Source organism: Scyliorhinus torazame, chromosome 22 (assembly GCF_047496885.1).
Source record: "Scyliorhinus torazame isolate Kashiwa2021f chromosome 22, sScyTor2.1, whole genome shotgun sequence".
NCBI lineage: Eukaryota > Metazoa > Chordata > Chondrichthyes > Carcharhiniformes > Scyliorhinidae > Scyliorhinus > Scyliorhinus torazame.
Window position 1 is genome coordinate 101,205,060 of NC_092728.1, and position 20,113 is coordinate 101,225,172.

A 20,113-nucleotide genomic window follows, 5' to 3' on the forward strand; every position below is an offset into this window, starting at 1 on the left:
CTGACCACCCAAGGTGGGGAAGGGGGGGGGGGTAGGTTGCGGGGGGGGGGGGGGGGCTTTGTTCATTTCAAGATGATGTCAGAAGCAGCGGGGTGCGGCTTTCTCTGTTACCTCCGCCTCTTGCTTGGCGGATGGCCGTGCATTCTGAATGCATGAAGGGGAGTGCTAACTGCTGGGGTGGGTGGCAACCACTGGAGCTGAGACCAGCTGACTTATTGCACTCGCTGCTGCATTTCTGTGGAAAAAGGTAGACCGGCTGATGACTCCATGGCTTTGTTTCCGAGTGATGAGAGTCCGAGATTAACAACCAGGAGAATATCCTCACGGTAAGAAGGCATCCAACTGCGGAGTATCGACACCTCGTCTCACAAACCCTGGCTTCATCATCATTGCTATCCTATTGCATAGATTTTACTCTAATGATTGCTTCTTGTATAATTAACTGAATTCTTTAAGTTCTACATTGATTTTCCAAGCACTATTTTCAAGAGCTGTGTTTAAAAAAAAAAAGTATAGGATGTTAGATGTAAGGCGATGGGTTAGGTTATCCTGTTTTCACAGGACCTGTGTCTTCTGTCAGACACCAGTTGAATCCAAATGCATTGATATCACTTCCTAATGTTGAACGTGTCTCTTTAGTTTAATTTGAGCCAGGCGTTCTAATAAGCTTCAACTGCGCTCCGTGAGTGGTCTGACAAGTGAAGCGAAGTCTATCGGAAGAGAATTTCTTATTTTCCAGCCATTTTAAGTTCTGCTTCACCTTGCAGTCATTTTGTAAAAGGTTTGTATGTGAGAAATATTAATATTCACCACCGCGCTCCTCACTTTGTGTGCAGTCTTGCCCCCCCCCCCCCCCCCCCCCCCCCAAACCCCAGCGTCCCCCACCCCCGCCAGCTTCTTCAGCAGTCGGTAAGAACTTGGTTATTCCGTGTCACTGACACAGGCGAATGCAAGTGATGCCAATCCTTGTTAGGTATAATAACATTAATGTTTGGGGCAATACACTGGAGGCCAATACAGGCGGGGCCTTTCATAAAAGTACAGGACGTCGCAGTCAGTATTGATCCCTCTGTAAGCAGTCGATAATACCAGTGTTGGTCAAGTGTCCTGAACTTGCATATGACATTCACGGGTAGGAAGCGATCAGCATCGTTCGGCAGGCAGGGGTTTACTATGTTTCAAGTGAAAGTTGCCCTTTGTTTTGGGCTGTAGTAAAAGCTGAGACCTGCTGCAATAAAGGGAAGCAAAATTACAAAATGTTGAAGGCGAGGGATCTTCAGGAAACCCGTCCGCTGTGGTTAAGCAATTTCTGGCTCGTACCTGGAGTGTAATTTGTGCATTAGGCTGTCGCTGTAATTTTTGTTCGTCACACCCGGTTCTGTTTTAAACTGAAAAACACAAATGTGCCAAGTAACCCTCGCTTTCGTGCATGCACCCAACCATTTGGGAGTGGGTTTGAAACAACCAATCCACAATTTGAAGGGTTTCACTTGGGTCATTGCCCATGGTCCCTTTTAAAATTTATTTGACTTGCACCTAAAGGTTTTATTGCAGGATGCTGCGAGGCCTGGGTAAGGTCCTGAGTGGACGTGGAGAGGATGTTTCCACTTGGAGGAAAAACTAGAACCAGAGGACACAATCTCAGACTAAAGGGCCGATCCTTTAAAACAGAGATGAGGAGGAATTTCTTCAGCCAGAGGGTGGGGAATCTGTGGAACTCTTTGCCGCAGAAGACCATGGGGGCCAAATCACTGATTGTCTTTAAGACAGAGATAGATAGGTTCTTGATTAATAAGGGGATCAGGGGTTATGGGGAGAAGGCAGGAGAATGGAGATGAGAAAAATATCAGCCATGATTGAATGGCTGCATTTATTTGACCTTGTGCAACTTGCATTTATTTGGTGTATTTAACATCGAGTACCATCCCTCGGTTCTTAAAAGAATAATCAGACAAAAAAAAACAGAAGAGGGCATTAGGGCAAGTGACAAAAAGCTTGGTTTAACAGGTAGGATTTGAGAAGTGTTTTTAAGGAGTAGAGAGAGATGGAGAAGTTTAGAGAGGGAATTCCAGATCTTGGGGCCTTGTCTGTAGAAAGAGTTTCTCCAACATGTTGCCTTGACTGTTGTAGTAAAGCATCGTGGTGGAAGTTGGAGTTTCCAACCCTCCAAAGATTAGATTTCAGTACATCACTGGGAAAGTATATATATATATATGTGTGTGTGTGTGAGTGTGTGTATATATATGTAGTGGCACAGTGGTTAGCTTCACAGCGCCAAGGACCTGTGTTCAATTTGAAGTTTCCTTTCCAAAACCATACCGTCTGATACGGTGGCACAGTGGATGGCACGGCTGTCTCACAGGTTCAGTTCTGGCCTTGGTTACTGTCTGTGCGGAGTCTGCACGTTCTCCCCGTGTCTGCGTGGGTTTCCTCCGAGTGCTCCGGTTTCCTCCCACAAGACCCGAAAGACGTGCTTATTAGGTGAATTGGACATTCTGAATTCTCCCTCAGTGTACCCAAACAGCCACCGGAGTGTGGCGACCAGGAGGTTTTCGCAGTAACTTCATTGCAGTGTTGATGCAAGCCTACTTGTGACACTAATAAAGATTATTATTAATCCATACCACAGAGACTTTTGTGGAGAGGGGACAGGAGGAACCAAGTACAAACTTTGTTTTTTAAAGTAACATGCTCAATTCTTCTTTAGTTTTTCCTGTTTCCTTTGAGTGATCGAGAGAGGTGTGGTGCAATCTCACCAACGGGGTTGCATTGAATTTACAGCACAGAGTTGAACCACCCCTCCAACCCGCCTACGTCAGAACCACCTCATAGAATCATAGAATCATAGAAGTTTACAGCATGGAAACAGGCCCTTCGGCCCAACCAGTCCATGCCGCCCAGTTTTTACCATTTAAGCTAGTCCCAGTTGCCTGCACTTGGCCCATAACCCTCTATACCCATCTTACCCATGTAACCATCTAAATGCTTTTTCAAAGACACAATTGTACCCGCCTCTACTACTACCTCTGGCAGCCCATTCCAGATACTCACTACCCTCTGAGTGAAGAAATTGCCCTTCTGAATCTCTCCCCTCTCACCTTAAACCTATGCCCTCTAGTTTTAGACTCCCCTACCTTTGGGAAAAGATGTTGACTATCTACCTTATCTATGCCCCTCATTATTTTATAGACCTCTAAGATCACCCCTAAGCCTCCTACGCTCCAGGGAAAAAAGTCCCAGCCTCTCCTTATAACTCAAACCATCAAGTCCCGGCAACATCCTAGTAAATCTTTTCTGCACTCTTTTTCTAGTTTAATAATATCCTTTCTATAATAGGGTGACCAGAACTGCACACAGTATTCCAAGTGTGGCCGTACCAATGTCTTGTACAACTTCAACAAGACGTCCCAACTCCTGTATTCAATGTTCTGACCAATGAAACCAAGCATGCCGAATGCCTTCTTCACCACCCTGTCCACCTGCGACTCCACCTTCAAGGAGCTATGAACCTGTACTCCTAGATCTCTTTGTTCTATAACTCTCCCCAATGCCATACCATTAACTGAGTAGGTCCTGGCCTGATTCGATCTGCCAAAATGCATCACCTCACATTTATCTAAATTAAACTCCATCTGCCATTCGTCGGCCCACTGGCCTAATTGATCAAGATCCCGTTGCAATCCTAGATAACCTTCTTCACTATCCACTGTGCCACCAATCTTGGTGTCATCTGCAAACTTACTAACCATGCCTCCTAAATTCTCATCCAAATCATTAATATAAATCACAAATAACAGTGGACCCAGCACCGATCCCTGAGGCACACCACTGGTCACAGGCCTCCAGTTTGAAAAACAACCCTCTACAACCACCCTCTGCCTTCTGTCGTCCAGCCAATTTTGAATCCAATTGGCAACCTCACCTTGGATCCCGTGAGCTTTAACCTTCTGCAACAACCTACCATGCGGTACCTTGTCAAAGGCTTTGCTAAAGTCCATGTAGACAACGTCGATTGTACTGCCCTCATCTACCTTCTTGGTCACCCCCTCAAAAAAACTCACTCAAAAATCAAATTTGAGAGACATGATTTTCCACGCACAAAGCCATGCTGACTGCCCCGAATCAGTCCTTGCCTCTCTAAATGCTTGTAGATCCTGTCTCTCAGAATACCTTCTAGCAACTTACCTACTACAGACGTTAGGCTCACCGGTCTGTAGTTCCCAGGCTTTTGTCCCAGTCAATGTTGCCTCCTACCCCTATTGATCGAAGCCCATCAAAACATCTTCCTCTTTTCTCCTTAAGTGCTGATCAAGCGTTGCCTTCAATGTTTTTTCTTCTTCAACTACTCCCTCTAGTAGCAAGTTTCACATCCTAACCACTTTAGCGCATACATTTCTCCGGTATTCCCTACTTAATTGATTCATTTGCTGTCCAACAAACCTGTTGGACTTTAACCTGGTGTTAGAACAAAGAACAAAGAAAAGTACAGCACAGGAACAGGCCCTTCAGCCCTCCAAGCCCGTGCCGGCCATGCTGCCCGACTAAACTACAATCTTCTACCCTTCCTGGGTCCGTATCCGTCTATTCCCATCCTATTCATGTATTTGTCAAGATGCCCCTTAAATGTTGTAAGACTTCTTACTGTGATTCATTTGCAGTTAGCAGAAACTGAACTATTTCACAAATTAGCAAATGTGTTTCATCAGCATGTATCGCTCAGTATTGTGGTAACGAACCTGTTCAATGAAGTTGAGCATTCATTCAAAAATTATGAATCCAAGTAGTTTTTCTGTTTATTTTAGCCTCGAGCCTGATGTCAGGCTTTCTCCTCTGGTGGCTCAGTGATGATCTCTGGTTTGAACACAAATCTCTCCAGTTGCACGTCCTTCGCTGGGTTTCATTGGCAGTGTAGCACTTATGTTCACACTCTTGGGCTAGGCAGCGGAAAGCATGATTTATTTTTGCATTCGTGGGATGTGACAATAGCAGGCAAGGCCATCATTTATTGCCTGTCCCTAATTGGGCTTGAGAAGGCGATGGTCAGTTGTTACCTTGAGCTAATGCAGCCCACGTGGCGCAGGTACACACGCAGACCTGTTGAGTAGAGTGTTTCAGGATTTTAACCCAGGGCTGATGAAGGAACATTGATTGGGTTATCCTCCTTTGTCCTTTCATGGGCTCTGCGCATCGCCCACAAGGTCAGCATTTGTTGCCCATGCCCAATGTTCCTTGAACTGAGTGTCCTGCTCGGCCATTTCAGAGATCAGTTAAGTGTCAGCCACGTTGCCACGGGCCTGGGGTCACATGTAGCCCAGACGGGGTAAGGAAGGCACTTAAGTGATTACCGATTCTGATAGGTCAGGACCTTGAATGATGTAAACAGTGAAAACTTTGCTTCAAAAGAAATCGGAGCAGGAGGAGGCCATTTGGCTCCTCCGAGTCTGCTACCGTGTGTATTTTGAAGAGAAAATAACGTGCACTGTATACCCTTTGGGAACAGGTTATCTTAAGGGGTTTTGTGTGGTGTTTGCGCATTCTCCCCATGTTTATGTGGGTTTCCTCTCGGTGCTCCGGTTTCCTCCCACAGTCCAAAGAAGTGCAGTTTAGGGGGAATGGTCAATGCAAAAATTGCCCATGGTGCCCGAAAGGTTAGGTGGAAATAAGGAGTGGCCGTTGGTCTGGATAGGGTGCTGTTTCAAAGGGGTGGTGCAGCCATGATGGGCCAAATGGCCTCCTTCTGAACTGTCAGGATTTTATAGCCTCATCAACTGTGAATGTCCAACAGAAGGTATTGTGTAAAAGAAAGAATGACTTGTATTGTTGCGCCTTTCACAACCTCAATGTCTCAAAGTGCTTTACATCCAAAGAGGTCTCTTTGAAGTGTAGTCACTGTTGTCATGTTTGTGCACAGCAAGAGCCGGTGCAGACTCAATGGGCCGAATGGCCTCCTTCTGCACTGTAAATTCTTTGATAATCTATGATTAATCTAGGACAAAGGTTCGGCACAACATCGTGGGCCGAAGGGCCTGTTCTGTGCTGTATTTTTCTATGTTCTATGTTCAAGCTCCACAAACAGCAATGTGACGATGACCAGATAATCTGAATTTACATGCTGATTGGAGCAATACGGACAACTCGATCATCTGCTGCTCTTTGCAAAGTTGCCATGGGTTCTTATACGCTCGTTTCAGACAGCAGACGCAACTTCGATTTAACGTTTCATCCAAAAGAGGGATGCACAATAGGTTTCATGAAGATTATTGATCTGAATCAAGTGATAGACACAGTTCACTGATTATGTCCTTTCCTCGTCTGATAAATTAAGTATTGTAGTATAAGATTGTGCTAGGTTTCTGTGCCACGTTTTTACTGGTCTGGTCGTGTCCCGTTCTGAATTATGCTCACCTTCCTGTACCAGTTGTCAAGCCATTGCGGAAATCGCTGCCACGTGTGAATGACCTTGTTGATAATGCCCTGGAGAACTGTTGGGAGATGTACCTAAACAAGCCCACAGTAATGTAATTCTTTAAGTATCCTATTCCGTCAAGTGTAGGCAGGTTTGTACCTGTCCGTAAACTCTCCTTTGGCTACCTAGCTTCAAATACAATGAATTCACCATGCTTGTTTGTTTTGGTTTTGTAGGAATCATGGTATTTTTCTCTCAAACTGTATTTGCCACATGATTACCGGAGTGATGAGATTAGTGGCTGCTATCCCATTACAATGCCAGTGTTGGAAAATTGCAAGACAACAGGCATTCCCCAATGACAAAAGTAACAAAAATGCTTAGAATACTTGGGCTAGAGAGATTCTGTGAAGTGGATAAGGGTCAACACTTCAGACATGGAACCCTTTCCCAAAGGTGGTGGACAAGTATGTCTGTTCCCACCTGTATGGAGTCTGAAATAGGGTCATAAATGTAAGATAGCCTTGAATAAGGGATTCAGATGCATTTTCACCTGGGGATTAATTGGAATGTATGACTTGCTACCACCAAGAGACATTGAGGCAAACAGCAAAGATGCATTTAATGGCAATATAACAATTAGATACAGTGTCAGGCCATGCAGACCATAGAATTCCTACTGTGAAGAAGGACACCATTCAGCCCATTGAGTCTGCACCAACCCTCTGAAAGAGCACCCTACCTAGGCTCACTCCGCCCTATTCTCGTAACCCCACCTAACCTGCACGTCTTTTGGGACTCGTGGGAGGAAACCAGAGCACCCGGAGGAAACCCCCGCAAACACGGGGCGAATGTGCAAACTCCACAGACAGTCGCCCAAGGCCAGAATCGAACCTGGGACCCTGGCGTTGTGAGGCAGCAGTGCTTGCCAGTAGCCAGCTCCACCATTCAATACCAAGGCTAATTTCTTATCTCAATTATACTTTTCAACCCTATTCCCACATCCCGTGATGCCCGTAGTCATTTTTCCCCTACAGGTTGATCAGTCTTGGTCACGAGGTCTGCAGGGGAACTTCTAATCTGAACAGTCTGTTCTTTTCTCAAAGCATCTCAAATGACTGCACCAGCTTGGCAGGCTCCGGCAACCCCCATACAGTCTTGCCGTGGGTTTAATGTTGCACATTGATGCGCCATCTTTCAACTGTGAATCTCGAGAACTCCTGCTTCCCTGGGCCGGGCCGTTTCTCCTCTCCTACCCCTGCCCCCCTGAACCAGAAAGATATTGCTCTCGGCTTAAATGTATCCAACACTTGAACCGGCCTTTGGGATGGGGAATTCCAAAGATTCCCAAGCTCTGACTGTAGAAGTCTCTGCTCACATTTGCCCTAAATGGTCTGCCCTTTACCCTGAAACTATGAACCCTCCCTTTGGTGGAGATATTTGGTGTTTCAGAGAACCTCATGGACAGGAGGAAGGCCGATGTCGTGGCCTTCGCCTCTCTGATTGCACGGCGACCAATTTTACTGGAGTGGCGGTCGGCATCGCCACCGGGAGTAGCGGCTTGGCTGGGTGACCTGTACGACTTCCTGCAGTTGGAGAAGATAAAGTGTGAGTTAAGGGGCTCTGCAGAGGGGATTGAGAACAGGTGGGACTTGTTTGTGACCGTGTTTGAGGAGCTGTTTGTCGCGAGTGGGGGAGGGTGAAAAAGGGGGAAAGATTTGTACAGACTGTATAGCTGATTGCTGGGAAGTATGTTTCCTGGGGTGTTTGTGTGTTGTAACCTGTTTTGATACATGTTTGTAATAAAATACATGAAAGAAAAACGATGAACCCTAGATCCATACTCTCGCCAGGGCCAACAGAATCTCAACATCTAGGGAAGCTGGATAAGCAAATGACTGGGAAAGGAAGAGAAGCGTATTGCGATGGGGTTTTAATAAAATGAGGAGGTGCAGAGCTCACACAGACCGATTGTGCCAAAATGGCCCGTTTCTATGTATCAAGCTGTATTTCGAAAGAAAAAAAATAAGGAAGGAGGTGAGGCGATAAATGGAATAATGTCCACATGCAAACCCCAATGCAGAATGGCAGATAAAGTGCTGTGGGGAACAGGAGAAGGTAAGGGGCACAGAAGTAATCCGACTGGAAGGTGTAATGGAATTAAAAGACTCGTATGTGACAGAGTGCAACCAGCTGAAGGGTAACCAGCAGATGGGAAGAGTGTAAAACTAGCAAAGCAGAGCAGGTTGAGGAGTGGATGGAATGAACCAGGTCCTTCCAACCAACCAACCAGGCTGGAAGAAAATTCTTAGCTGAGGGAGAAGGAACATTTTAGAGGCTTTTGTGTAAAGGTGGCATCATCAATAGCAGATTTGACAGAAAACTGGAAGGTGAGAGTTAAGTCCTTACTGGAAGTTAGGTGGCAAGAAGTGCTATATCCGTACTTGGGGGAAAGTCAGTGGACTTGTCAATAGCCTGTCTATCCCAGAGATAACGACAGAGAAGTTCATTGTGGGAAGGGAACACACAGAGTAGGAACCACTTAATGTTAAAAGTGTTAAAATTGCAACTAAAATGCATTAAATTTGCAGGACGGGCGAGAGCAGGAGGAAGTATCAACGGCAACAGACCGAGACAAGAGAGAGGATCACATAGGACCAGAACAAACAGTGTTCAATACATCCTGCCAGAGGTCGGGCACAATGAGGGCACTTGCGGATTCGAATTGCCACGTCCTTTATCTGACAGGCTTGTTTCGAATCACGAGTTTTAGGAGCGCAGCTCCTTGCTCGGGTGACTTCCTGACCTGAGGAAGGAGCTGCGCTCCGAAAGCTAGTGATTCTAAACAAACCTATTGGACTTTAACCTGGTGCTGTAAGACTTCTTACTGTGCCCACCCCAGTCCACCGCTGGCATCTCCACATCATTCCTTTATCGGGAGGAAGCAAAGGAGCATGTGCCCATTTTGTAGCTCGGTGGAAGAGTGTGGTGATGGACGGCAGTTGACTGAGATGACCCTCGAATGACCAGAAGCCTTGAAGGCCACCTAGTGAGGGATAGAGGCGTAAAAGAAAAGCACAAATTTAACTGAGGAATTGTAGGATTTCTATCAAAAGATGGTGGTGTGGAGCAGAAAGTGCGTTACCTGGTGCTATGTGCCAGTTAAGTTGAGTTCTTTGTATCTGTTAATAGCAGTCCTTAGCAACATTGACATAAAGATTATGAAAGGAGTGGGCCATTCATGCATGTAATTTTACCTCTCTGATCTGACACGCTAGCTGCTGTAGAATTCACTGCTTTATTTTGTTGCCAGTTTGATGAAGTCAGTTCCTTGCGTTTGTGCTCCTATTAATATCAATATTGTGGTGCGGCGATTAGGCGGGAGTCCAGCACTAGAGTGGTGGTGTCAGAGAGACCTTGTTTCTAGCTGAGCTCCGAACTCCAGTTTCACTCCTTCTTCACGTCCAATCACTGCCTCCCTCATCAAAACAAGGGATTTGGGAGCAAGTTTTTTTTTAAATTTAGAGTACCCAATTTGTTTTGTTCCAATTAAGTAGCAATTTAATGTGGCCAATTCACCTGCCCTGCACATCTTTGGGTGGTGGGGGTGACATCCACTCGGACACGGGGGTGGGGGGGGTGGGGGGTGGAGAATGTGCAAACTCCACACGGGACAGTGACCCGGGGCCGGGATCCTGGGCGCAAGGATCCAGTTCCCTCCTCGGCCACTGGGAACACTCGCGGCTCTTCCTTGAATGGTGCCACTGGATTGTCTTAGCCTGGTCTGTTATCTCGCCTGCAGTGAGCACTACGGCACTGTCCTGCCCTAAAGCGGGAGCGAAGCCTCCCAAGAACTGATGCTAGTTACTTTAGGGGTTAGAAATGCGGTCCGCAACGTACTGCTTGATCAGAAAGCGAACAGGAGTCTGCTTGTGCGTCTGGAACTTGAGACGCTGAGGATTTGTTTTGTGTCGTTTAGTGAAAGACGTCAAGGGAATGTTTCATGCATCATAATCCCCGCAGATATCATTCTACTCCGACACGGAGACTGTAATCCTTAAAGCAACGATGAACAATCTGTTTTATTGTGAAGACCACAGCCCACCTTTCAAATTCTGTGGATCGGATGAATTGTGTTGGTCAGGTTGTGTTGGAACCTTCATGGATTTCTGCTGCCACCTCCTGATGCAGCAAGTGTTGTTGAACAGTGAACCGCTGCTGCTCTTGGAGGTCACACTCAGTTTAAACAGTTGATGAGTCAGCTATGCGGCACCCGACTGTTTAATTTTTACATCAGCTGCTGGGAAGGCTGGTGGGGATTTTTGTTTTAAAGTGCTGGCTGGCCAGCTGCAGATAAAGTAGCACTGCTCACTGACACATTGCAATGCATCACATCGCATAAGCCCCTGTCCAAATCCGGCCCTCCCACTCTGTTACTGCATTAACAATTCCAGTCGCTAACTTCTTATACATTGTTCCAGCTCGGTGCAATAATGCAATCCAATGAAAACTGTTGTTGATGCCAAAGTCCAATTGTCCTTTCCTGCTGGGCAGTTTAAGGGAGATGTGCGTGGAAAGTTTTTTACGCAGAGGGTGGTGGGTGCCTGGAATGCTTTGCCAGCGGAGGTGGTAGAGGTGGGTACGATAGCATCATTTAAGATGCATCTAGACAGATATATGAACGGGTGGGGAACAGAGGGAAGTAGATCCTTGGAAAATCGGCGACAGGTTTAGATAAAGGATCTGGATCGGCGCAGGCTGGGAGGGCCGAAGGGCCTGTTCCTGAGCTGTAATTTTCTTTGTTCTTGCTTCTCTTTGACACTAATATACTTAAGCTGAATTTCCCCTACATTTGCCCAATTTAAATTGGGAGTAAAGAAGAAAGTAATCCCTTTGTGGAGTGAAGCTGTAATGACAATTCTTTCAAGGAAAAGGGTAACTTGCATTTTTATAGCGCCTTTTGTGGCGTCAGGACATTGTAAAGTGCTTTACAGCTAGTGAAGCTCTGAGTGCCACTTCTTTGGTTCACGGGATGTGGGTGTCGCTGGTTAGGCCAACATTTATTGCCTATCCCTAATTGCCCTTGAGAAGGTGGTGGTGAGCTGCTGTCTTGAACTGCGGCAGTCCCTGTTGCGTCGGTACACCCACAATGCTGATAGGGAGGGAATTCCAGGATTTTGACCCAGCAACATATTCTCAAATCAGGAAGGTAGGTAGCTTTGAAGGAAACTTCCAGGTGGTGGTGTTCCAATGTGTCTCCTGCCCTTGTCCTTCTAGATGGTAGTGGTCGTAATGTTGGAAGATGTTGTCTAAGGATCCTTGGTGAGTTCCTGTAGATGGTACACTGGCTGTTCCTGTGCTTCGGTGGTGGAGGGAATGAATGTTAGTGAATGGAGTGCCAATCAAGCGGGGCTGCTTTGTGTGGATGGTGTCGATCTTCTTGAGTGTTGTTGAAGCTGCACTCATCCAGGCAAGAGGAGAATATTCCATTACACTTCTGACTTGTGCCTTCAAGATCGTGGACGGGCTTTGGGGGGTCAGGAGGTTAAGCTACCTGTCGCAGGATTCCTAGCCTATGACCTGCTCTTGTAGCTATAGCATTTATATGGCTACTTCAGTTTCTGGTCAATGGTAAACCCCGAGATGTACATTGTGGGGGATTCAGTGATGGTAATGCCATTGAATGTCAAGGGGCATTGGTTAGATCCCCTCTTCTTGGAAATGGTCATTGCCTGGCACTTCTGTGGCATGAGTGTTACTTGCCACTTGTCAGCCCGAGCCTGGATATTGTCCCACTCTTGCTGCATTTGGACATGAACTGCTTCAGAATCTGAGGAGTTGTGAATGGTGCTGAACATTTGTGCTATCATCAGCGAACTTCTGGTCTTAATGTGGAAGGAAGGTTGTTTCTGAAGCAGCTGAAGATGGCTGGGCTACCCTGGGGAACTCCTGCAGTAATGTCCTGGAGCTGAGAAGATTGACCACAAACAACCATCTTCCTTTGTGCCAGACATGGCTCCGACCAGCAGAGAGTTTCCCCTTTGACTCCCATTGATTTCCACGCGCCCCCCCCCCCCCCACGCGCCCCCCCCCACACACCCCACGCGCCCCCCCCCACACACCCCACGTGCCCCCCCCCCCCCCCCACACACCCCACGTGCCCCCCCCCCCCCCCACACACCCCATTTGCTTGGACTCCTTGATGCCACAGTCAAATGTGACCTTGATGTTAAGAGCAGTCGCTCTCACCTCACTACCTAACATGGCTGTGTCGACAATGAGGCATTCAATATGCACACAGCATGCTCTCGGAAACAACAAGAGACAATGACCACATAATCTGGCGATGTTGTGTTGAGGGTTAAATATCGGTCAGGATATTAGTAAGCATAGTGTTGGGAAGATCTTGGTTTAATGTCGCATCAGAAAGATGACTCAGTTCAGACTGACCACAGTAGTTAGTTCCTCAGCAGTTCAAAAGGCTGTGTCATCTGCAGCACGATATTTCTATCTGTCTCGATATTGAATTGAAATGCGAGATGTTGTTGGAAATGGTCAACTTTGCTTTTGGTTACAGTTTGTGCCTCAAATCTGTTGTCGTGCATAATGGACAGAGGTCAAACTGGAACGTTACGTCCCATGAACCTGAACGAGAGTTTTGTAAATAAGCTGTGTTGAATTTAGCTTTGGCTTCAGTCGGTTGCTCATCCCTTGTCTAGCTGCGTTTCGTTGAAGATGGTTTTTCCCCATGATTGTGCATTCTCTTCGTAATACAGTCACATCCTGAAAAACATGCAATTAGTTTGCCCAGAAATGTTCTGCCTGAAACTAAATTCGGGTTGGAAGAAGATTTCTCCAGTCCCTGGATATAAATAGCTAAACCTCGTGCTCTCTAACTCTTATTTAAAGCCCTGGGTCATTTAACCACACAGCAATTCAATTTGAACAAGGCAGAGAATGATTTTCACAAAACTAATTAATTTCTAAAGCTGTGTTCCGCACAAACTTTGGTCCATTTGAGTGTAAGCCAGCGATGTTTTGAAGAATTCGATCACTCCCATTCCTCCCTTTATCACCATGGCACTGTAGATTCCTTTCTCTGTGCATGGGGGAGGGGCGCGTGGGGTGTGTGTGTGTGGGGGGGGCATGGGGTGTGTGTGGGGGGCGTGTGGGGAGGCGTGGGGTGTGTGGGGGGGGCGCGTGGGGTGTGTGTGTGGGTGGCGCGTGGGGAGTGTGGGTGGGGTGTGTGTGTAGGGGGGGTGTGGGGTGTGTGTGTGGGAGGGGCGTGGGGTGTGTGTGTGTGGGGGGGCGCGTGGGGTGTGTGGGGGGGCGTGGGGTGTGTGTGGGGGGCATGTGGGGAGTGTGGGGGGGGGGGTGTGTGTGTGTAGGGGGGGTGTGGGGTGTGTGTGGGGGGGGTGGGGTGTGTGTGTAGGGGGGTGTGGGGTGTGTGTGGGGGGGGGTGGGGTGTTTGTGTAGGGGGGGTGTGGGGGTGTGTGTGGGGGGGGTGTGGGGTGTGTGTGTGGGGGGGGGCGTGGGGTGTGTTTGTGTGGGGGGGGCGTGGGTGTGTGTGGGGGGGGCGTGGGGTGTGTGTGGGGGGCGCGTGGGGAGTGGGGGGGTCGTGGGGTGTGTGTGTGTGGGGGGGGGCGTGGGGTGTGTGTGGGGGGGCGCGTGGGGAGTGTGGGGTTGGTGGGGTGTGTGTAGGGGGGGTGTGGTGTGTGTGGGAGGGGCGTTGGGGTGTGTGTGTGGGGGGGGCGTGGGGTGTGGGGAGGTGTGGGGGGGGGCGTTGGGTGTGGGGGGGGGGTGTGAGGGGGGGGCATGGGGTGTGTGTGGGGGGGGCATGGGGTGTGTGTGTGGGGGGGGGCATGGGGTGTGTGTGTGGAGGGGGCATGGGGTGTGTGTGTAGGGGGGGCATGGGGTGAGTGTGTGGGGGGCATGGGGTGTGTGTGTGGGGGGGCATGGGGTGTGTGTGTGTGGGGGGGGCATGGGGTGTGTGTGTGGGGGGGGCATGGGGTGAGTGTGTGGGGGGCATGGGGTGTGTGTGTGGGGGGGCATGGGGTGAGTGTGTGGGGGGCATGGGGTGAGTGTGTGTGGGGGGGGCATGGGGTGAGTGTGTGGGGGGCATGGGGTGAGTGTGTGGGGGGGGCATGGGGTGAGTGTGTGGGGGGCATGGGGTGTGTGTGTGGGGGGGCATGGGTGTGTGTGGGGGGGCATGGGGTGAGTGTGTGTGGGAGGGGCATGGGGTGTGTGTGTGTGGGGGGCATGGGGTGTGTGTGTGGGGGGTCGTGGGGTGTGTGTGTGGGGGGGCATGGGGTGTGTGTGTGGGGGGGGCATGGGTGAGTGTGTGGGGGGGCGTGGGGTGTGTGTGGGGGGGGTGTGGGGGTGTGTGTGGGGGGGTGTGGGGGGGCGTGGGGGGGGGTGTGGGGTATGTGTGTGGGGGGGCATGGGGTGTGTGTGGGGGGGGGCGTGGGGTATGTGTGTGGGGGGGGCGCGGGGTGTGTGTGGGGGGGCGTGGGGTATGTGTGTGGGGGGTGCGTGGGGTATGTGTGTGGGGGGGGCGTGGGGTATGTGTGTGGGGGGGGCGTGGGGTATGTGTGTGGGGGGGGTGTGGGGTGTGGTTTGTGTGGGGGGGACGTGGTGTGTGGTGTGTGTGGGGGGACGTGGGGTGTGTGTGTGGGCGGCGTGGGGTGTGTGTGGGGGGGGCGTGGGGTGTGTGTGTGTGTGTGGGGGGGGGGCGTGGGGTGTGTGTGTGTGGGGGGGGCGTGGGGTGTGTGTGGGGGGGGCGTGGGGTGTGTGTGGGGGGGGCGTGGGGTGTGTGTGGGGGGCGTGGGTTGGGGGCGTGGGGTGTGTGGGGGGCGTGGGGTGTATGTGGGGGGGGCATGGGGTGTGTGTGAGGGGGGGGCGTGGGGTGTGTGTGGGGTGGGTGGGGTGTGTGTGTGGGGGGGTGGGGTGTGTGTGTGTGGGGGGGGGCGTGGGGTGTGGTGTGTGTGGGGGGGACGTGTGGTGTGTGTGTGTGGGGGGGGCGTGGGGTGTGGTGTGTGTGGGGGGGGACGTGGGGTGTGGTGTGTGTGGGGGGACATGGGGTGTGTGTGTGGGCGGCGTGGGGTGTGTGTGGGGGGGGCGTGGGTGTATGTGTGTGTGTGGGGGGCGTGGGGTGTGTGTGTGTGTGGGGGGCGTCGGGTGTGTGTGTGTGGGGGGGGGCGTGGGGTGTGTGGGGTGTGTGAGTGTATGGGGGGCGTGGGGTGTGTGTGGGGGGGCGTGGGGTGTGTGTTGGGGGCCGTGGGGTGTGTGTGGGGGGGCGTGGGGTGTGTGGGGGGGGCGTGGGGTGTGTGTGGGGTGTGTGTGGGGGGGCGTTGTGTGTGTGTGTGGAGGGGGCGTGGGGTGTGTGTGGGGGGGGCGTGGGGTGTGTGTGGGGGTGTGTGTGGGGGTGTGTGAGTGTGTGGGGGGTGTGTGTGTGGGGGGGGGCGTGGGGGGTGTGTGTGTGGGGGGGGTGTGGGGGGGCGTGGGGGGTCTGTGTGTGGGGGGGCGTGGGGTGTGTGTGTGTGTGGGGGGGGGCGTCGGGTGTGTGTGTGTGGGGGGGGGGCGTGGGGTGTGTGGGGGTGTGTGAGTGTATGGGGGGCGTGGGGTGTGTGTGGGGGGGCGTGGGGTGTGTGTTGGGGGCCGTGGGGGGTGTGTGTTGGGGGCCGTGGGGTGTGTGTGGGGGGGCGTGGGGTGTGTGGGGGGGGCGTGGGGTGTGTGTGGGGGGTGTGTGGGGTGTGTGTGGGGGGGCGTTGTGTGTGTGTGTGGAGGGGGCGTGGGGTGTGTGTGGGGGGGGGCGTGGGGTGTGTGTGGGGGTGTGTGTGGGGGTGTGGAGTGTGTGGGGGGTGTGTGTGTGGGGGGGGCGTGGGCGGTGTGTGTGTGGGGGGTGTGTGTGTGGGGGGGGTGTGGGGGGGCGTGGGGGGTCTGTGTGTGGGGGGCTGTGGGGTGGGGGTGTGTGTGGGGAGTGTGGGAGGTGTGGGGTGTGTGTGGGGGGGTGGGGGGTTGGGGGTGGGGGGGTTTGGGGGTGGGGGGTGTGCGTGGGGGGGGGTGTGGGTGTGGGGGTGGCGTGGGTGTGTGGGGGGGCATACGGTGTGTGTGGGGGTGGCGTGGGTGTGTGGGGGGGCATGGTGGGGGTGTGGGGGGCGTGGGGTGGGGGTGTGTGGGGGGGCATGGTGGGGGGTGTGTGGGGGGGCGTGGGGTGGGGGGTGTGTGTGGGAGGCGTGGGTTGGGGGTGGTGGGGGGGGTTGGGGGTGGTGTGGGGGGTTGGGGGTGGTGTGGGAGTGTGTGTGGGTGTGTGGGTGGGTGTGGGGTGTGTGTGTGTGTGTGTGTGTGTGTGTGTGTGTGTGTGTGTGTGTGTGTGTGTGTGTGTGTGTGTGTGTGGGGGGGGGGGGAGGAGGCGTGGGTGTGTGGGGGGGCATGGGGTGTGTGTGGGGGGGCGGCATGTGGTGTGTGTGTGTGGGGGGGGCGTGGGGTCTGTGTGGGTTGTGTGTGAGGTGGAGGCATGAGGTGAGGTGTGTGGATGGAGGGGGTTTGGGGGGGGCGTGGGTGTGTGGGTGTGGGTGGGGGGGGCGTGGGGTGTGTGAGGAGGGGGCATGAGGTGGGGTGTGTGGGGGGCGTGGTGTTGGGTGCGTGGTGTGGGGTGGGGGGGGGTGAGGCAGGCTGGTGTGTTTGGGGGGGGGGGCGTGAGGCGGGTGTGGGGTGTGTACTTGTGTGTGTCTCAACTGTGACATTCATGCCTCTAGGGTCAGTAGTTCCAGACTTAAGTCCAAAAGCCAGGGACGACATCCCCATGCATTACTGAAGGAGTGCTGCACTGTTGGAGCTGTTGCCTCCTTTGGTGAGACATCAAACCAAGATCCCATCTGTCCCCTATTTATGGAAAAGGCCAATAATTACAGATCAATCAGCATCACTATAAACATTGCAATTTGCTGTTTCTGGGAGCTCACTATGTACCCATTGGTCGCTGTGTTACAACTGGCTCCATTTCCAAAAAGTATTATAAAGTGCCTCTAGATATGGAGGTCATGAAAAGTGCTGTAAAAATGCCAGTTTGTTTTCCAGTTGTGCGTGTGAGATTTTCCAAGTTGTGCTGCTTCTGGTGGGAGCCAAGCTTTGCCCAGATCGAAAACATTCTCGGCATAAGTGATAAATTATAACTTGGATCACATGACCTAATTTGAAAGCATAAATTTGCCAATCAAATCCCAGTAGCAGTTTGTGTCGAGCTACAGCAATAGCAAAGCAGTTATTTAAAGCAGCGTGATACTGCAGGAGACAGTGCTGTGCCTTCAACACGTAGCAGGAAGCTGAGACAAGCCTGTGACTAACCTACTGAAGTGCGGTATGGCTTCGCTAACCCCTCACCCTGCGACGTTGTGGAAACTTTACCTTGGAACATCTGATAATGTGACTCTATGCTTTCAAAGAAGGTATGCCGAGGTTGAAAATGAATTTATCGGCAGCACGGTGGCGCAGTGGATTAGCCCTGCTGCCTCACAGCGCCAACGTCCGAGGTTCGATCTCAGCTCTGGGTCACTGTCCGTGTGGAGCTTGCACATTCTCCTGTGTTTGCGTGGGTTTCGCCCCCACAACCCAAAGATTGACCACACTAAATTGCCCCTTAATTGGAAAAAAAGATTTGGGTACTCTAAATAAGAAAAGAAAATGATTTTATCGGGGGGGGGGGGGGGGGGGGGCCTTTTCCAGCTTCCGCTCACCTATTGGTCGCACTGTTGCCTTAAAGCTGGGAAGTTATTGGTTTACTGCTCCATATCTGAGCCCAAATTCTATGCCGATACTTCAGTGCAGGAGGGAGGTTGCTCCTGCACTGCTGGGAATGCTGCCCTGGGAATGAGATGTCAAAACCCCGGACCTGTCTGCCCTTTCATGTGGACCTTGACATCGATGGAGCATGAACCCTTCCCATCCCCACCCATGGTGCACCGTTGCCACAGTGCGTTGCATTTACTGCATGCACTGCACCCAAGGTTTCCTCTGCAGAGCCTTCCAACACCTGTGACTTAAGCCACTTCAGAACAAGGCGACCAGATTGGACTTGGGTCGGCTGATCCTTCATGGGGGCTGGGTCAAAATGCTGGAATGTCAGCGACAGTGCAGTGAAAAACCATCACTGTACAGAGTACAATGGTTTAAGGAGGGGGCTCAGCCCTACCTTCTCGGGTGGAACTAGGGACAGGCATCAAATGTCGGGCCTTGCCAGCGACTCCCATCTCTCTGGAGCAAGTGAAAAAGGAGCACCGCGTTCCCCTGGCGCCCGAGGTAACATTCGTCGTTAAGCCAGCACCAGGTAAACGGGTTGACTTGGCAAATACGTCATTGCTGCTTGTGGGATCTTTCTGTTTGCAAATGGCTGTAAATGTAACCTACAAAATCAAACAGTGCACGTGGAAACAATTGTATGTCTGAGAAGCTGTTTCAGGAGTATTGTGTGCAGTCTCCACATTCAAACAAGGATATACTTCTATTGGAGACAGTAGAGTTGGTTTAGCACAGTGGGCTGAATAGCTGACTTGTAGTTCGTAATGCAGAACAAGGCCAGCAGCGTGGGTTCAATTCCAGTACCGGCCTCCTCGAACAGGCACCGGAATGTGGCGATTAGGGGCTTTACACAGTAACTTCATTGAAGCCTACTTGTGACAATAAGCGATTATTATTATTAGAGCAAAGGTTCACTAAATTGGCCCCTGGGTTGAGAGGGTGGTCTGTGATCAGACGCAGAGTAAATTGGGTCCCCGCTCCCTGGAGTTCACAAGGATGAGAGATGATCTTGTTGAAATGTACAGGATCTTGAAGGGGCTTTACAAGGTTGCTCTAGTTGGGGAGGGGGGATCTACAACACGGGGTCTCGGGATAAGGGGGCCCATCGTTTAGGGCTGAGATGAGGAAAAATTACTTCACTCAAAAAGGGTTGTGAATTTTTGGAATTCTGTATTCCCGAGGGTTGCTCCATTGTTGACTATATCTGAGGCTGAGGTAGGTGGACTTTCCTGTGGAATTAAGGGATATGGGGAGTGGGTGGGATGGGGGAGTTGAAGCCTAAGATTGGCCATGTTGAGGTTGAATAGTGGAGCAGATCACGATGCTTGGGCCAACCGTATACTCTCTCTCTCTCTCTCTCTCTCTCTCTCTCCCTCCTCCTCCTCCTCCTCCCCCCCCTCCCCCCCCTCCCCCCTCCTCCCTCCTCCTCCTCCCCCCCCCGAGGTCGAATTGAGATACAAGTTCAGCCATGACCTTAACGAGTAGCAGAATAGGCTCCTATTTCTTATGTTCTTAAGGATCTCCTTTTAAAAAAAAAACTATGCCAACATAATAAGTGTTCATTTTCAGCATAATCATATAGTTCTTCACCAATGACCATTTAGTTAAATGCAACCTTTTTGTCCCGGAGTCGAGTCGGATTTTGATTATTCCCCCTGGATATCTGCAGTACAACCCTGAGGGCGCTGCGCATCAACCACAAAATCAGGGAGTGGACTCCTACCAGTAGGGGTGAAAAGAAATGAAGAAGAAATACTTGCGTCAGGTGGTGCCGTTCAAAAGCGCAAATCCTTTGGAAGTGTGGTCACTGTGGTTAGGTAGGCAAAATGGTGGCCAGCAGAAACAGTACCCACTTTGGCTCTGTTATTAGCATTCTTATCTGAGTCGGAAGGCTGCAGGTTCATGTCCAAC

At 51.2% G+C, this 20,113-nt stretch overlaps 1 protein-coding gene across 5 annotated transcripts in view; it reads left to right on the forward strand.

Moving 5' to 3' along the window:
* Positions 1–20,113, forward strand: part of LOC140399277 (G-protein-signaling modulator 1-like) — a 386,887-nt gene that overhangs the window by 136,190 nt on the left and 230,584 nt on the right. Inside the window, exon 1 of one of the 5 annotated variants that reach the window (XM_072488748.1) lies at positions 203–326. The exons of 3 other annotated variants lie outside the window; for them this stretch is intronic. In XM_072488748.1, coding sequence (XP_072344849.1) covers positions 268–326 — 59 coding nt within the window. In that variant the 5' untranslated portion in view covers positions 203–267. Of the gene's footprint in view, positions 1–202; positions 327–17,674; positions 17,854–20,113 lie in introns of those variants that run through there. One more of the 5 variants, XM_072488746.1, reaches the window with a different exon arrangement.